We start from the raw sequence: 17,323 nt of genomic DNA, 5'->3' as shown, positions 1-17,323 counted from the left end.
AAGAAGATTACATAAAACAAGTTGCAGGAAAACATACAGTACACAATGTAACAAATGATAATGGAACAAGATTGTGCAATTTAGCTATAAGTACGAATATGCATAAGCAGCACCAAATTCCAGCATCCGTACCACCACAAAGTGACTTGGAGTGCCCCGAACAACAAAACATTCACGCAAATAGACCATATATTAATAACAAGAAGGAAACAAAACTCTGTAAAGGATGTCCGAACATTTAGGGGAGCTTGCGCAGATACGGACCACTTTCTAGTTACAGCAACTATAAAGCAGAAGGTTAAAAGATGTAAAAGAGATGCTAAAAAAAAGAAATGGAACATTGAAAAATTGAACCACACAAATGCAAGAAAAAAATACAGAGATACTTTAACAAAAAAATTAAGAGAACAGACAAAGTCAAATGATATACAAACGGAGTGGGTACAAATCAAAGACTGTATAAAAGAAGCAGCAGCAGAACATGTCGGAATAAAAGAAAAAACAACAAATAAAGGCTGGTATAATGAAAATTGTCATGAAATACTAAATAAAAAAAACGGAGCAAGACTAAAATGGATCCAAACTGGCAAGCAACAGGACAAAAATATAATGAGTTAAGAAAGGAATCAAAAAGCGTTAATACAAGAGCAAAAAGAAATTGGATAGACAGCAAAATAAAGGAAATAGAAAAGGAAAATATAAACTCGAAGAAGTTCTATAAGAGCATAAATGAACAAAATAAGGTAAATAAAGGGAAGATAAAAGGCATAAAGGATAGCAACGGAAAAGTTACGGAAGATGAACATCAGTACAAAATGACATGGACGCAATATTTTAAGGAAATACTTACAGATAAAGAAGTACTCCAAGATGAAGAATATCAACAAATAGAAGATCTAGAAAATGAAACCGAAAATACGGATGAACCAACAAGAGAGGAAATCTATGAAATAATCAATAAAAACCGCAATGGGAAAGCACCTGGATTAGATGGCATTAATATGGAGCTAATAAAATATGGAGGCTTTGACCTCCAATATCGGCTATATGAATTGATCAAAAAGATATGGATCGAAGAAAAAATGCCTGAGGATTGGGAAACTGGTGAAATTATTACTATACACAAAAAAGGGGATCAACAGATATGTAAGAATTACAGAGGACTCACGCTGCTAAACACCGCATACAAAATACTGTCAACACTCATACAAAAAAGAATTTCAAAACAAACGAAAACCATAATTGGACAGTACCAAACCGGGTTTACATCTGGAAAATCTACAATAGATGCTATCCATACGGTCAAGCAGATAATGGAGAAAGCGCATGAGTATAAAATGGAAGTGGAAATACTCTTCATAGATTTTGAACAAGCGTTTGATTCGATAAAAAGAAGTAAGCTCATGTCGGCACTAAAAGAACTGGGAATACACCCCAAACTAAGAAAACTAATACAGTGTACAATGAAGAAAACAACAGTCACAGTAAGGACACAAGTGGGGAACACAGAAGAATTTGAAATAAATCAGGGTGTAAGACAGAGGGATACTTTATCAACGACGCTGTTCAATTTGGCACTGGAATATGTGATGTGTAAAATAGACAAGAGAACAATAAAAACTAGTGTGGACAAATAGTAGCATATGCAGACGACATAGCACTTATCACAAGAAGTCGAAATACAATGGAAGAAATGCTAAAGGAAATAGTACTAGAAGGAAGTAAAATGGGTCTTAAAATAAATGAAAAGAAAACAAAAATAATGAGGCTAGATAAACGTATTATAGGAGGTAAACAGAAAATAGAAATTGGAAATTTTGATTTTAAGGAAGTAGATACATTCAAGTACTTAGGAATAACCTTAAGTAGTGACGGAAATAAAGAGGCAGAAGTCAAAGAAAAAATAACAGCAGCTAACAGGGCATATTACGCTAACAAAAAACTACTGCAAAACAAAATACTAGGAAAAAGTACAAAAATGAGAATATATAAAACAGTTATTAGACCGGTCTTGATGTATGCTGCAGAAACTATGACTATGACAAAAAAGCAAGAAGAAGACTTAAGAATTGTTGAGAGAAAAATATTAAGAACAATATTAGGACCAGTAAAACTAACAGAAAATGAGTACCGAAGAAGAATGAACTATGAAATAGCACAAGAAATTAAAGAGGACATAGTAAGAAAAATTAAACAACAAAGAGCAAGATGGCTGGGACATGTATGGAGAGCAGGAGAGGAAACAGTAGCGTACTCAATATTAGATTGGAACCCTGGAAGTGCTAGAAGAAGAGGAAGACCAAGGTCTACATGGTGGCAAGAGGTAAAAGACGAGCTTAAGAGAATTGGGAACTGGCAAGAAAAAACGAAAGATAGACGAGCCTGGCAGGATATGTGCCACAAGATATAAACAGAAGAGAATGGGGACTGATGTACCCCGAAACAAAGAAAAAAAAGATCTAGAAAGCTCGTAAGAGCGGCGTTACCCCATCTGGGGTGTTTAGCCACCATATATATTAAATATTTTAATTCTGCAAACTTCAATTTATCTACAAGTGCTCCATTCATACCTTGCCATTTATGTACACCAGCCCCATTCTGGAAGGTTTTTCAATTGTTATTTATTTATTTATTTTTCTCCCATATTATTATGAGATGCGTTAAAAAAATTATTTTCCATATAAGTCGTATAAATTTGTTTTTGATTCCTTGTAAATCTAATTCTTTTAACCCAAAACGCTTGATACACTTTTATCAATATTAGTGGAATGCATTGATTGCATTGACAAACAATTATTTAAACATTATACAAGGTGCCAATTTGGCAACATTCATCCCTATTGTAAAATAAGAAATCACAATTATTTTTGAGTTAATTTGTGAGCTGGTTTTCCAACTAAATTCAGGTTGTTCAAGTTTTCATTACCAATATAAAAAAATGGACATGTTTTGGATGAGAGAACACAAATAGAAGTTTCAAGTACTTTCACTGCATAATCCTCGTAATTCGGTACTCCATATAGGAATATCACACGAAACAGTAAAGAATCTACTTTGAATGTAGTATCAAATACAATTTCTTTAATAGCTTTTCTACAGTATGAATGAATTTTTTATGACGGCTCTTGTTAATAAAGACCAAGATATTCTGTATGACATTCACTAATGAGGATACGTTTCCCCTTGGCCTGTTAAAAATCAAAAGACGCAAGAGAACATCATGAACAATTTCCAAAGAAAGTAAATATTAGAGCTGATATTCTTGGAATTAGTATCACTGGGCGTTCATCCACTTAGGACAATTCAATTAATGGACACTTAAAAAACTAGTTTGGAAAATGAATTTAATATAACGGATTAAAAAGGGAGCAATGTAAACGAACTAAATAGATAACATCCAAACACAAGCAGAATATACCAGAAGAAGACAGTTGTGCTTCACAGTATGTACCTTCTAATCTTCGCTTAAAAGTGTAATCGAAAATTTTCCTTGGGCAAATAGATTTTTTGTTGAATTTGTTAATAATTAAAATGAATGGAAAATATCAGAGATATACTGACGAATAAGAATCAGTGTGAAGAAACTAAACGCAATATTCTCAAACTCCGCGAGAGTAAACGAGTAGAGGACAGTTGACTTAGTAACAAATATTTTCAACAATTTTTTCAAGAAAGATCTTTGAATCTTAAATTGTTGACAAATCAATCATCTCTGTCATAGTATTTTTCTCCGAATTTTTATGTTGCCAGATTTTATTGAATTTATTCTGTCAGTTAGTTTGTTTATTTGTTGGATCCGATTAAATATTGATTTAAACAATATCTGATTCAATGAAAAATTGGTGAAATCTTTAATGATATCGACTGATTTAATCTATTTGATTTCTATTTAAAACATAATATTCTATTTTACATTATTGTTACTCCATAAAACTATTTTCAATTAAATTGATTACATTTTCTGTAAAATGATAAATATATAAGAGCGTTTTCGTAGTTGGATGGAACATTGATTTTCATAACAATAATTGATACTTTAGTGAGATCACTCTTTTTTGTTGCAGGTTCCATTTATAGAAATCTCTACTGTAGAAGCAAAACATAGAGTTCGTCGAAGTATGGGTCTAAATTGCGACGATGACTCCAACGAAACCATATGCTGCCGATACCCACTTATGGTTGACTTCGAGGCCATCGGCTTGGACTTTATTATAGCACCGAAACGCTATGACGCTTATATGTGTTCTGGAGAGTGTCCGTATGTTACCTTACAGAAGTTTCCCCATACCCACTTGAAGCAAATAACGAAACCAGTGAGTACGCCTCCTTGTTGCACTCCTCGAAAATTAGGAAGTATCTCCATGTTGTACTTCGACCAACATTTAAACGTGATGTACGGATCATTACCCGGCATGGTAGTGGAAAGGTGTGGGTGTATGTAATTATGATGTGAAATATTACGGTCATTATCGAAAAAGCTGATTCCTTTAAACCAGAAAGGTATTACAATTTGGATGATTCAAAGAAAATTTCAGTTAAGCTATGAAATATAATAAATATATCTAAATATTACAGTTCGTGGAAAATTTATATAATTTTAGTTATTTCCGATATTTATTTTCATTGAACTTTTCGTTTTCGTATCTATTAAATCGGAAAGTGATTGCAAATAACAGAAAAATATATGGTTCAGTCTGATAGAAAAAGGTCATAAATTCCGTCCTTTTGCTGTGAGCTATCCGTTTAGTCAAAACTTCACATAATTATGTTTTGATTTTGAAAGAACACTTCCATCTATTCGTCTCGTGAACATTGAACAGGTTTTTCAGCCAAATTTTGTTATATTCTTTCGACAGTGATACAAAATATTTTCCAAAATTGAATATAATATAAATATAATGGACTCAAATATGTTGGAGATAACAGCTTTATTTTTAGTAAAATACGATCCTCTATAGTTTCTAAATCTATTAGACCATTTTTATGTAGCTCTAAAAAAACTGAATCAAACCATTTTATTGCTTATCAAAGTTCTATCCACATATGTGCGAATACTTTATCTAAGAGAAGAAACATCTTGTTAATACCAAGTCATTAAAAAATAACATGGGGTTGTTATTCGATTGTGACTAATATTGCTGGCATAATATTTGAATATCAGTCACCATTCAAATTACCTTAGCCTTCAACATTTTCATTCTCTCTACATCTCTTAACAGGTCTCGAAAAACTGTTGGTCTATTAATAAAAGCCTCGAAATAGTTATTCATACTACGAGGTATGTAAGTAGTATTGGCTTTCTATAACAGCCAAATGGATAGAAAAATCACCAAATATTAGTTGTCTGTTTATCAGAAAAATCGAGGAAGACATATGAAGCAACGTATCTCAACTTCAAAAAACAGTGACAAAGACTTCTAGAGTAATTTCAAAGACCGTGCTTTTAGTGTACTTTCAATAAAAATCCACTATATTAAACTATGAATATTCCATTCATTCCCATAGAGAAAACATAGATATATCCAAAAATCCTAAACGAGTATTTTATAGATAAAAAGAATGAAACATTGTAATTTCTATTAATATAGTGTGAGTAAATGAGATACACGTTTTTTATGGCGTAAACTATTACCATAGCATTGATTATTCGATCTAATATCGTAGTTCCAAATTAAAAATTTTTCTACCAAAATTATAATAGAATAAAATCAATTCCACATTTGAGATGGTAGTATACCGAATTTCCAGTAATTCTAATTTAAATATCGAGAAATTAACAATAAATTACTTAAATACAACTTAATACAGAAAATGCTACTGCAACAAACATATTTGCTAATTGTTGACAAATGACCCTAAGTTATCATGAATATTTCAATATTAAATGGAAATTTGAATGGAATGGACATGACATTTTTTTCCTTGGAATAAATTAGATTTGTAACATTGATATGACGAAACAAAATTCAAATGATGCATTCTTTTCAACAGAATCTGTCACGAGTTTTCAATAACCTTGTAGATTTCGATTGGCGCTAGATGGATTATTGAATCTAATTATGTATACTTAGTATGAAATTGTTCGTTCATTTGGAAATAATGAATTGCTATCTAATATTTAAAGTGATACAATATTTCAATTCAATTTTTGCAATGTACGTTTCAATGTACAGAGTCTTAAGTATCGATTTCAACCAACATAATTCCAAATAAGACAAATGATCCAATCACGGTATGCAAAGTGAGAGCTTCAACAAAAAGTTAGTGTATATGTGCGTAAAAATTTCATAAAAAATTCTTTTTTGGTAATGATTTTATATGTCGGACAGCAAATCATATATTTAGGAGTTCAAAGTATTATAAATTGTCTTTTATCATAAACCTATTTTGAATCTCTAAACATGATGTATATTTCTAGATTACTTCCGTTGCTTGCATCAATGATCAAAATTTTGCTTGATCTTGTATAGAGCTTGTTCAACTTGATCCCATCCAATCAAATCCATTGAATGTCTTCTTCTTTCTCTTCCGTGTATTAGGCGAAGTCGCCTGTTTTAACTTCGACATCCTTGCCTCCTATCCTGCTTCAAGGTTGCCGCTCCATCTTTTTGTGAGTCGGCCGATACTCCTTCGGCCCAATGGGGATTCATCGCAAGGTATCTTGACCAGTGTGTTGTTATCCATATCTACGACTCATTCCATTCTCCCTTTCTTGATAGAACCCATTCGTTGACGTCATCTACTTTGCACAATATTTTGATGTTCTCACTTCTTTCCCTGTCCAGTTTTTTGGTTATCCTGCGTAGCACTTCACCTGCATGCCCTATCGGAGGATTGAGTAGTTGAGAAGGGCATGTTGCCGTTCCCAAGTCCGGATAGAGAAGGAGGGCTCTTGGGTTGGATTAGCTCTGTGCCTAAGGTAAAAACAGATATTACTCAAAGAACCTATACTTCGCCTCCAAGAAATGTAAAATAAGATACCTATGAAAATTTTAATTCACTAATTACCAAAGTTTCGTGAAAATAATATCATCCAAATGTAAACTGTCATCTTCGTGGATTGTAATCTTTATGTAAGCTTTATATTTATGATAACTCATCAGAACAAGACTGTATAACTTATCTCGCTTTCGCTTCTTTTGAATGTTTTATTGATAATAGCCACAAAATTTATCCACCAGCAACATCGCAACACTTCATTTTCAGTAATGATGTGATATCACATGCGTGTATTATGAAGACGTTACACCCCAATAGCAACAGTTTCACTTATGTAAGTATTGTTGAGGTGTGAAGGAGCTTTATTCGAAAACGTCAAGGTCAGATTAAATAACAAAGTTAAATTTTCTACGAACTTATTAGGCTTTTGATTCACACGCTCTTCCGGAGCTAGGGGTCTTTACTACAGTACTCTCAAAAATTTGTCTGTTCTCGGCTGCCTTAATTTTACGAGGGGTATATTATCCAAGTGTCGAAAACCAAAAACTACTCACTCTCTAATTTCCAAACCGTAATGTGTTTTAGAGAAATGATCTATAACAATTAAATTCACAAGAGCCATGCTACTAGTCAGCATTCCGCTTTGTTACGTTATTAACGAGTCTGCTACGGTTTTCCCATTTTTGTTAGTTTGAAACGTATTTTTTTCATTATCTTATCTACTAGTTCTTTTTATTATGTAGTGATATGAACATGGATATTTCTACTGAAAAAAAGTATTTCATTTTTAATTTCTTTCATGAATAGCGACCAGGATGCATAATAATTATTGATTATTCATCTGTCGTGTTACGGTTACGGATCTCTTACATTTTTTTACAATTTAGTTACAAAAAATATTGCTCAAATGCCAACTTTGCTATTGTTATACATCTCGCGTTTTCTCAATCCAATGCATTCAAGGAGTTAGCTTAACAAATTAAAACATTTTTTTGTTATACTTTGTATATTGGTAAAATAAAATGGAATCAGTACTAATATTTCTTAACTTATGTAATATTGGTATGGTATTGTTAATACTATTTCGATACCTTTTTGACAAGGAATCAGCTTTTTTGTATTATATTGACAAAAAAATATTTATGAAAAAAACATGTACATTTTTCATGAAAACTGTTGTGCCATCCGCCCTTTCATGCAAAAAGATTGATCAGTAATTTATTTTCATATCATGGGCATAGGAATTACAATAATTGCTTGTATAATTTCAGCTTTTAGTGCAAATTATTAAAAGAATGTAAATAGATTCAACAAAATTTTATTATTAAAATTTTGTAATTATAATTGATGTCAGATGTCAGAGTTTGCAAATGAACTTTTCACAGTATTATTGTAAACGGTTTATTATTAGATGAATTATTGAAATTTATATATAGCTTATAACAAATTATCAATTTTTTGTAATGTCAAGCTCATTTTTGGAAGATTCATTAAATCTAGACTCTTTTTTATACTTTCTGTTATCGTTCTCATTCTTCTCAAATGATCTTGGCAAATACAAAAACTGGTGTTTTATGAAAAAAACCGATAAACAGTTAATTCTTGCATTTATATTAGTCCGATTAAAATTTCGAATCATAATAATTCTCATAGAAATATAGTTCCAATAAACCCCATTGATTCCATGTGGGTCTAAAAAATTAAAGACAATATCGTCACCCACGTTTTGTTATGATAGAGTTTTAATATATGTTAATATCTTGATATGATTCAAATCCTTCAAACTCTACTACAAACTTTATCAACCATTTCTTCTTAGATGTCTTCTGTTTCCCGTTCCCCTTACTAGAAGAATCTCTTCATTGTTATCACACGAATTTTCCTTTATAAGATTTGACTGAACATTCAAGCGAGTCGTGCTATGGCAATTAGTATGGCCAGGACAACCCTACTTTCTTACAATTGCAAAAAATATCTATACTTAACTATAGACTAAATTTTTATTAGAGCTCCATAAACATAGAAGAGAAAGCAAAATACTTTTGTAATTATAATTTAAGAAGCATAGTCAATTTATTTTAATAATTTAGCACAATCAAATAAAATGGTATAATTTTAATATTGAAGTTGGAAAGTGATTTAGTACGGTACGAGATCGATGTTTATGGACGAGGCGACGAAGGAGCAGAGTCAAGAATATCTAATCGAGTAACGAATAATTTCACGGATGTTTATATCGTAATTTGTTTTTTATTCATACTTTTTTTTGTTTGAAATAAAAAACCAAATTATCCTTTGATTAGTCTCTTATTATTTAAAAAATAAAAATTAACAGAAGTTACTAAGGTAACATTGAGATAAAATCCTATCTCTGTATGCCTGTATCCACTATAGACAAGCTCTTAATGATTTCGTACTTCGTAAATTAGTTTCAACAAGTTTTCCGCCGTCTGAATCGACTAAACGTTCTTCAAAAATAAGTTCTGGTAGCTGAGACTGTTATGGATTGATTTGTACATACATAACCTGTTACATGCCGATCTTCTGTTGCATTAGTTAACTATCTATCAATGCTGTTAGTTCCCTCGTACTATTTGGATAAATCATGTGCCCCTTGTCCATCTACATTGGTGTTTAAAATTGTGGAAAATTGTCTTTATGTACATTTTTAGTAAGGTAGCAACGGTGAAATAAATAAAGGTGTAAAAAAGGACTCTATGCTACATATGTCAATTATTGGATTATAGAAAACTTACGAAAAGAAATTATTGTTGCAAAATATATCCATAGCTAGTTGTGCTAATTGAAGTATTACGCCCGCTTCATAGAATCACATTTACAAAAAGCTCTCGGAAGATGCAAGTATGAGATCTAATTATCAAAAATGAATGAAAAGTGATACATTGAAAAACTAAATTCCAATGAATATTATAAAACAGAATGATTTTTTTGTCAAATATATACAAACTCTGGCAACTGAAAATGTGTATATATTTTCGTAAATTAAAACACCATGTTTATACACAAAAAATTTATTTTTAAGATGCGGATTGTGATCCGTAGATCCAAAAAATGGAGAGGAAATTTTGAAAAATTATTTCATAATTTATTTTTACGATAATTTTGAAAGTCTTAATAACTTTTTATGACTTATTGTGAATATCTTGTATAAATATATGTGATATGTTTAGTTTTAGAAAGCCTTATATTTATTTTTCTAGTAAGTTGAATAAAAAAAAACTAGTAAAAAATATATTTTAGGAAAATTTTGCACAAATTCGTAAATTATTTCTACAAAAACGAATTGCTTCTTTGTGATAAACTGCCTTAAAAATATTTTTGGATGATTTGTTAAAAATCGGATAGTTAAATATTTTTCAAATGATCACTTTTTAAATAGTAGATGTGTATATAGACTGTGTAAATGTTTTAAATATTAAAAAATATAGATCTCGTTAGCATAATTGAATACGTGAATTTGGAATAACTTTTTAAAGTATAAAATAAAGTTTACAGTTGAAATTCTAATTTTCGGAACGGCAAGTTTAATAAAATCGACTTTATTTGTGACATATCTGACGCGCATAAGGCGCCATAAGTGCCATCTTTTAATAAAGGAAGGCATTAACATCATTAGAATCGGCTTTATGGCTCTTTTTTTAATCGATGTCTAGTTGTCTATATGACTCATGAGTTTTTAGAAATGAAGACAAATAAAGTCAAAGCAAGTAAAGTCGGCTTTAATTAAATGACCATCATTCCGATAATTTTCTAATATTCCATCAAATCTGTTTCACGACAGGACGTATGGAAATCATTAGAGCAAAAAAAGGAAATAGTCCTCCTAACATAATTTTAGATATCGTTAGAACCATATAGTTTGGCGTTTGAGTTTGTTCCCCAAAAATCTAACATGCTCTCGTCTTTTGAGAAATATATCATGACCTAGTTTTTCAGGCAATTCAGGAAAAGTAGTTTTATAAGGGATGGCTGAAGCTTTAAATTTGTGTAGAAAAAAGGGTATTTTATAAGAAGAATTTCTGATGATCAGTTTATTGCCATTAGTTCCCTAAATATGTGTCGATGATTTTAAACGTTTGGAAACAGGCGTTCCACTGACTTTCGTGAGTTTATTTTTAGGGGATATCTGTACGGTGTTATATTTTTGTTGTCGAAGTGCTTAATGTCACAACAGGGAAGTTGGAGGTTCGAATCCTCTGTTGAACGAAGTTTTTATCAAATTATCCCCTTGCTCTTAGTCCAAAGGAGAGTTAAATAATAATAAACAAATCCACATACAGGTGAATCTAATATAAGCGAGTCATAAAATGAGTATAAGTGTTTGGATCAATGAAAAAAAAAGTTATTGAAAGTAGGAAACAACAGCTATTATACTTACTTCAATTGCAGTTCGGAGGTCGGGAAAAATCAAATCAGTTTACATGACCATGCGGGCCACTCAACGAATCCTCGTCGGCTTACCCATACTCCAAAATGAGCTTGAACGTACTCCTGTACACATAATACGTTGTATGGCGAAGCTCCATCCTTCACGAAAAGACGGATGTACTCGAGTGTTGTTTCGTTGTCCATTTGCTCACGTAAATCTTCAAGCATTTCCAGATAACTTTGGCCGGGATGCTGGAACTACAAATCATCCTGATTGTATCCGAGGTACTTTTCGCAAAATTTCAATATACGATCGAAGTCATCCTCGTCAGGTGCGTGGAGGAGAAGCGGACGAAAAACTCGATAGTGCATGCTTTTCAGCATTCATCGTAAAAAACGATCGAATATTTGGAGTTCTCCCGAACAAATCTGCAGATCCTTTTTCACTGCGTGCTTATAATTCCAATATTCACAACTAAATTTCATTTGGACTTATTTAAACTGGTTTTTCAGTTCTATTGAGGTTTTTATAAGCATAAAGGCTTCTTCTTCTTGTTACGAATGTTTCCTTCGTTTTCCAAAAGTTTTTTAAACATAATAGTAAAATAAATAAGGAGATATACATACCATTGTTTACTCACATTATTTAACCTGGTAACATCTCGTTTCTGTTCTGTTTTCTCGATGTCAGTGAAGAACTACATATTTGAATGAAATTTACTAATACCATTTACTTTTCAATAGTAAATATTGTTAAAAAACTGTACAAAAATTTCCGAATTCACGTAACCATTATAGTACTATTTTTATGTATCTAGAAAACCAGTCAAGTCAATATAAAGAACTGTATTTAAAATTTTGAACGTTTATATACTGTAATAATTTATTCACGTTTCTTATTATTAAGTTTAGTGTCTATTTGAAATTTATAATGTGATTAAGTATTGAGTAAACTCCATTTCCTTATCAGGCTTTAACAGCCCTGGATCTTGAACTTTTTTGAATGGAAAAAACTGAAAAAGGTGACACCTTTTGTTTATATTGTTATCTCAATTATCAATACATAAAGCTATTGAACATAGTTCTCGCGGTCTAGCACTGATCTTTTTGTGGTGAATCTATTTTCATGAATATAATATGTGGACGAGTAATCAATCAATCAATTTCGATATCGTATTGAAATTACGTTTCCACTTTTCGAGCCTTTGGTTCTGTAATAATACTATGGTTCTATCGCACATAGCGTACTTTGCTGAAGATCTTATCTACATGCCAGTTTAGAGGTTCGATAGGATTCATCAACTATTTGATTAAGATCGCATGACCTTGATTGCTACCACTTTAATATTTTTGACATTATACTCTCACTTCATTTGGTGCCTTTCATTTCATCATTTTTAATAATTCTTATTAATTCTACTCAGAGGCAACGAATATGATAGGAATCTGATCGTAAAGCAAAAAAATATAAGGAAATATAGCAAATAGTGTACGTAGATTAGTTCCTTAAGTTTTTTTTTTGAATCATGAAATTTTAAATTCCTCATATGATTCAATTGAAAACCATATTTGTTTCTAGAGATAATTTGAACAGGTTCCGATTTCGTCACACACATATCTTAAAATTACTTTTTTTATGCCTGATATCGTTTATTTGACAAAATAATCAATACGCCATTTTTTCAACATTTTATTAAATGATCTAAACAAGCTGGAATATATCGTCCTATTTGGGAATTTTTTTGTTCAATTCAAAATAAACTTCAAAATCTTACATGAGTGATGTAAAAGACATAATTACTTTAAAGTGCTTTACAAAGTGAGTATTCGATAATAAAAGACGTACTTTGAACCCTTAAGATTCAATTTTCCTGACTTACTTTGAAAACAAATGAACTGAATCTGATGAATGTAACAAATAAACAAATTTGTCGAAATTTTTCATGCAGAGATTTCTCCATTCTGGAAAGTTTTTTAGTGTGTATTCAATTCTCAATGGTCTAAATTATCTAGTCGATTATATGTCATTCATTCAATAAGACCTCGCACACATGTGTCTGCGAAACAATAATTATTTATGCGCTAGTGATCTAAGTTGCGTTAATAATATGTTGTGTATTCATTTAGCAAGTTTGGATGTGCCGCCACTGAAAAAGCTCCGACTTTCCTTATCCAGATCCGGATCCCATTTCCTTTGTAAGCGCTCAAACGACGACTTACTTGTTACATTATTTGGTTTTCAGGCTATTCATGTTAATTGGAGCTCCAATCACGGTACAAATATTTTTGGACTCATCACTTAACTACTGTAGCTCATGAGGAATTGGATTATTTATTATCCTCGAATGAAATAGACAATGCATAGGATTATATTTTCTTCAATAATGAAATTTCATTGTTTATAAAAAATTCTCTCTTAACCTGAAGTTGCTTATACTGATAAATGTATTTATGAATCTAAACCGGTGTTACAATATGTTCTATCCCTCTCTAGCCGTCCACCTTCAGGTCTCTTTTTGCTTTCCTTATTTATTTCTGTTCTCTATCTATTTTCTGCATATGTCTAGACCAGACAAGTTCTCCACCTCTGATATCTTCCACTATCGTATATTTGGCTTCTATTTCTGATGTTCCTCTTATTTGTGATAATCTCGATCCCAGATATTTCCGCTACTCTCTGCCAAACATTCGTAAACCCCATTATTTTCTCTATTCTAACTTTCCACAGTCACACGTATGAACTGTATGATATAAAATTTTTCAAAATTGTGTCAAAAATTCTTTCTTTAATTGTCCTTTTACATGTTATTATCTCAAAGTGTCGCTTCTCTCAACGATTTATTGTTTGATAGTCTTATACCTAGATATTTATCGCTACCACTCTATATGATCATTTGCCCACCATTCAGCAAAATGCTTCTTTCTTTTCTTCTAGTCTACATGTATATGGTTTTATTTCCATTAAAATCCAGCACTATTTTTTATATTTTTATATGAGTACCCGGGTCATATAGTTCATATTTTCATATTTCGATATTACTTCTTGATCGTCAGCAAAGCTCAAAGTCGAGCGGTAGACCCATAGTTCACTTTATCGATTTTTCAGTGATATCACGTTATAATTTATTCACTTGTATACTCTTTTTGCATTTTTCAAATCTATAATATCCTTGGGTATTTTCTGTTTATTGACACAGATTTGAAGCAACTTAGCAGGTGTCTACTTCCGTATAATATCATTTCCATATCCTTTTAAGAAAATCTATATACATCGTTCGCTCATAATTTTTTTTTTCAGCTGTTGTATCTTCGGTCGAGAGTTTTCGGAAATAATTCTTTAATGATATCATAGTCAGAAAATCCTTCATACTTGTACTTTTCAGTAACTTTCGGCATATTTTTTTCTTCTGTATTTATATGAATGCGGTTTTTCCCTCTTTACTTTTTTTTTTCTCTGCTATCTTCTTTTACTGTCATCATCAGCTTTTTTATCATGGTTCTGGTCTTATGAAAGTATGTTATATGTTATCTCTTTCCCTATTCTATATTCATATATTGAAAAAATTTGATATTCAAGTAAGAGCTAATTCTTGATCCAAGAGATGTTGGGGCATGGGACCTAAAGAAAACACTCATACAAATCATGAATATGTTTCTTTTATTATGCATGAAATCAAATTATTTACGGTGGTGTCATTGTCTTTTCTGGGGAGGACCATGAATATTTCACTAATATTTATAAATATCTCTAATATACCAAACACTTACTTTATTACTGAAGTTTTCTTGAATAATAATATTAGTTTTAAAAAAACTTATTTATGTTATCAATACTTCCACTGGTTAAATTGTTGTAATGTCGACTGGTTTCTTAGAATAGAAGTAGTACTTTGTAAGTTGTGTAGTTTCCAATATCTGTACAGTTAGCTGTTGTAAATACAAATGGCAATGATTATGAAATTGATTTAACTAATATTTAGTTCCATTTATAATTGTTTCCTCCTGGAGAATATTGTCAATTTTTCTATGTGTTTTGCTTTTTGTATCTGAATTAGATTTTGCTAAATAAAATTCTTCAAGGTATCTAGAGTTTTATTTTATCTATAAGGTGTAGATTTGAAAACGTATCATATTTCGACATTAAAGATCAAATCAAGAATATGCGATACTAAGTCACACTTATTTTTGTAGTTTTTCAACTACATTAAAATTAACCCTTGTAAATGCATGAAAAGCCAAAAAAAATTTATCGAAATTAAGCTACTCATAATGTTCATTAAAATCTCTTGGATTTGAATAAATTTTATAATATTTTTCAGTTTTCTTTGAGTTTTTGGGTGAGTGAAATGCTTAGGCGTTACCCTTAAAAGAGTTAAGTAAGAGTAAAAAAGTTAATACGAATAAACTTAGTAATGGTAAATGCTAAGCGAAAACCAAAGCTAGCACGTCGAGGTAGAGGCCATAAAACTAAGTAAAGAATAACGTGTTTCAATCATACCTCATTTTGAAATTCTTTCAAACAATATCACATACTCAAATGAGAAATCTACTACACCAACAATGTGTTCGGTACCATTGGATTACAGGTAACAGTAAATTTCAATGGACACTTCTTAGTTTCAACTTAATTCGTATGATGTTCTTGTGTCTAGCTTTATAAAATCAATAGTTTATATTAAACCAATACGTGAGTTAACTAATGCTAGAAAATAGAATTACATATACCAACTTAATACGGAATAATCGTGCCACATTCTTTAATCTACAATTGAATACGTGCTGCTAGTGATGTTGAAAATATAACGATACTTCGCTTTCTCTACCCCCAATCTTCAGGCAGTACATATCTTTCTCTTATAAAATTTCTTCTCAAGGTTTCTCAAGTTTATTGAGTACCGTCATTTCATTACTCTAGCACATTTAAATTTGATCAATGCGCAACTTCAAACCAGTGATTTCAAACAATATAATCAAATTTGGATATTTAAAAAATCAGAGTTGCTTGATATTCAAACAATAGTTCCTCCAACGTATGTCTCAATAGTTTTGGCAAAGAATATTTCACCAAACATTTTTGTAATAAATATCTTCAATCGTACTTTTCTTATTTGCCACAATTGACAGCTTAGTAGCTAACGAAGTTAGGGGCCTCTGCTTCTCAGCCAGGCGAATTTTTTGCGAGCTACTTGAACATCTATGTCGCTTATTTTACTAAAAACGCAAAGCCTTTATTGTTCAGCATTTCCGGCTTGCCGCCCTCCATCAATGATTTTGCGAGATTAAAGGCGCAGAAAAATTTATAAAAATCGTACCAGTTGTTTCTGAGATAATTGAGGCGTTCGACACATAAAATTCATTCTGTATCATGTACTATTACAACACTACTAGCTATTTAAATACTATATAAATAACAAACTAGAATCAATTTCACTAAAAATTCTTAACTATTTGTATCAAATAGTTTGGAATCATTACTTCAAAAATACTATTCTAACCTTTTGAATGTTTATTTCTTCATCATTAACTAAGAACAACTTAATCTTAGGAACATGTCTTATCGTTCAATCAGGCATAAACAAAGAAAATAAAACGTGTTGACTTAGAAATAATACTGGATACAAAAAATCGGTTCACAGTTTTATTGAAAAAAGAAACAATGTCCTTCTACAAAACATGATATTTATAGGTTTAAAAAAGTACAGTAAATTGAATTTAAAATATTGCACCAAATATTTTTAACTTCAGGCAACATTCTTAACCCAGATAAGAATTTGAGCGCTATCAGGTGAACATTTCTGATTATATTATTGCTGGTTCTACCAAATATATTTACTCCTTCCGATATCAAAAAATAGTACAGCAATGAACACATTATTTACATCACCACTACACCAGCGCGCATAATTAAACTGTTTGACTGAAGGTCAATTTCTTTCTTTAGATTTTGAAGACGATAACTTGGTAATCGAAACGTGAGTCTACAGTATAATAAAAA

At 31.2% G+C, this 17,323-nt stretch overlaps 1 protein-coding gene across 2 annotated transcripts in view; it reads left to right on the top strand.

Moving 5' to 3' along the window:
- LOC130447228 (growth/differentiation factor 11) overlaps positions 1-15,426 on the top strand; it is a 76,715-nt gene extending 61,289 nt beyond the window's left edge. For both annotated transcript variants that reach the window (XM_056783933.1, XM_056783934.1), the window contains one exon: positions 4,065-15,426. In XM_056783933.1, coding sequence (XP_056639911.1) covers positions 4,065-4,442 — 378 coding nt within the window. In that variant the 3' untranslated portion in view covers positions 4,443-15,426. The remainder of the gene's footprint in view (positions 1-4,064) is intronic.
- The last annotated feature ends 1,897 nt before the right edge of the window (positions 15,427-17,323 follow it).

Source organism: Diorhabda sublineata, chromosome 8 (assembly GCF_026230105.1).
Source record: "Diorhabda sublineata isolate icDioSubl1.1 chromosome 8, icDioSubl1.1, whole genome shotgun sequence".
Classification (NCBI taxonomy): Eukaryota; Metazoa; Arthropoda; class Insecta; order Coleoptera; family Chrysomelidae; genus Diorhabda; species Diorhabda sublineata.
The sequence above is the reverse complement of the archived record's forward strand: the minus strand, read 5'-3'. Positions and strand labels throughout refer to the sequence as shown.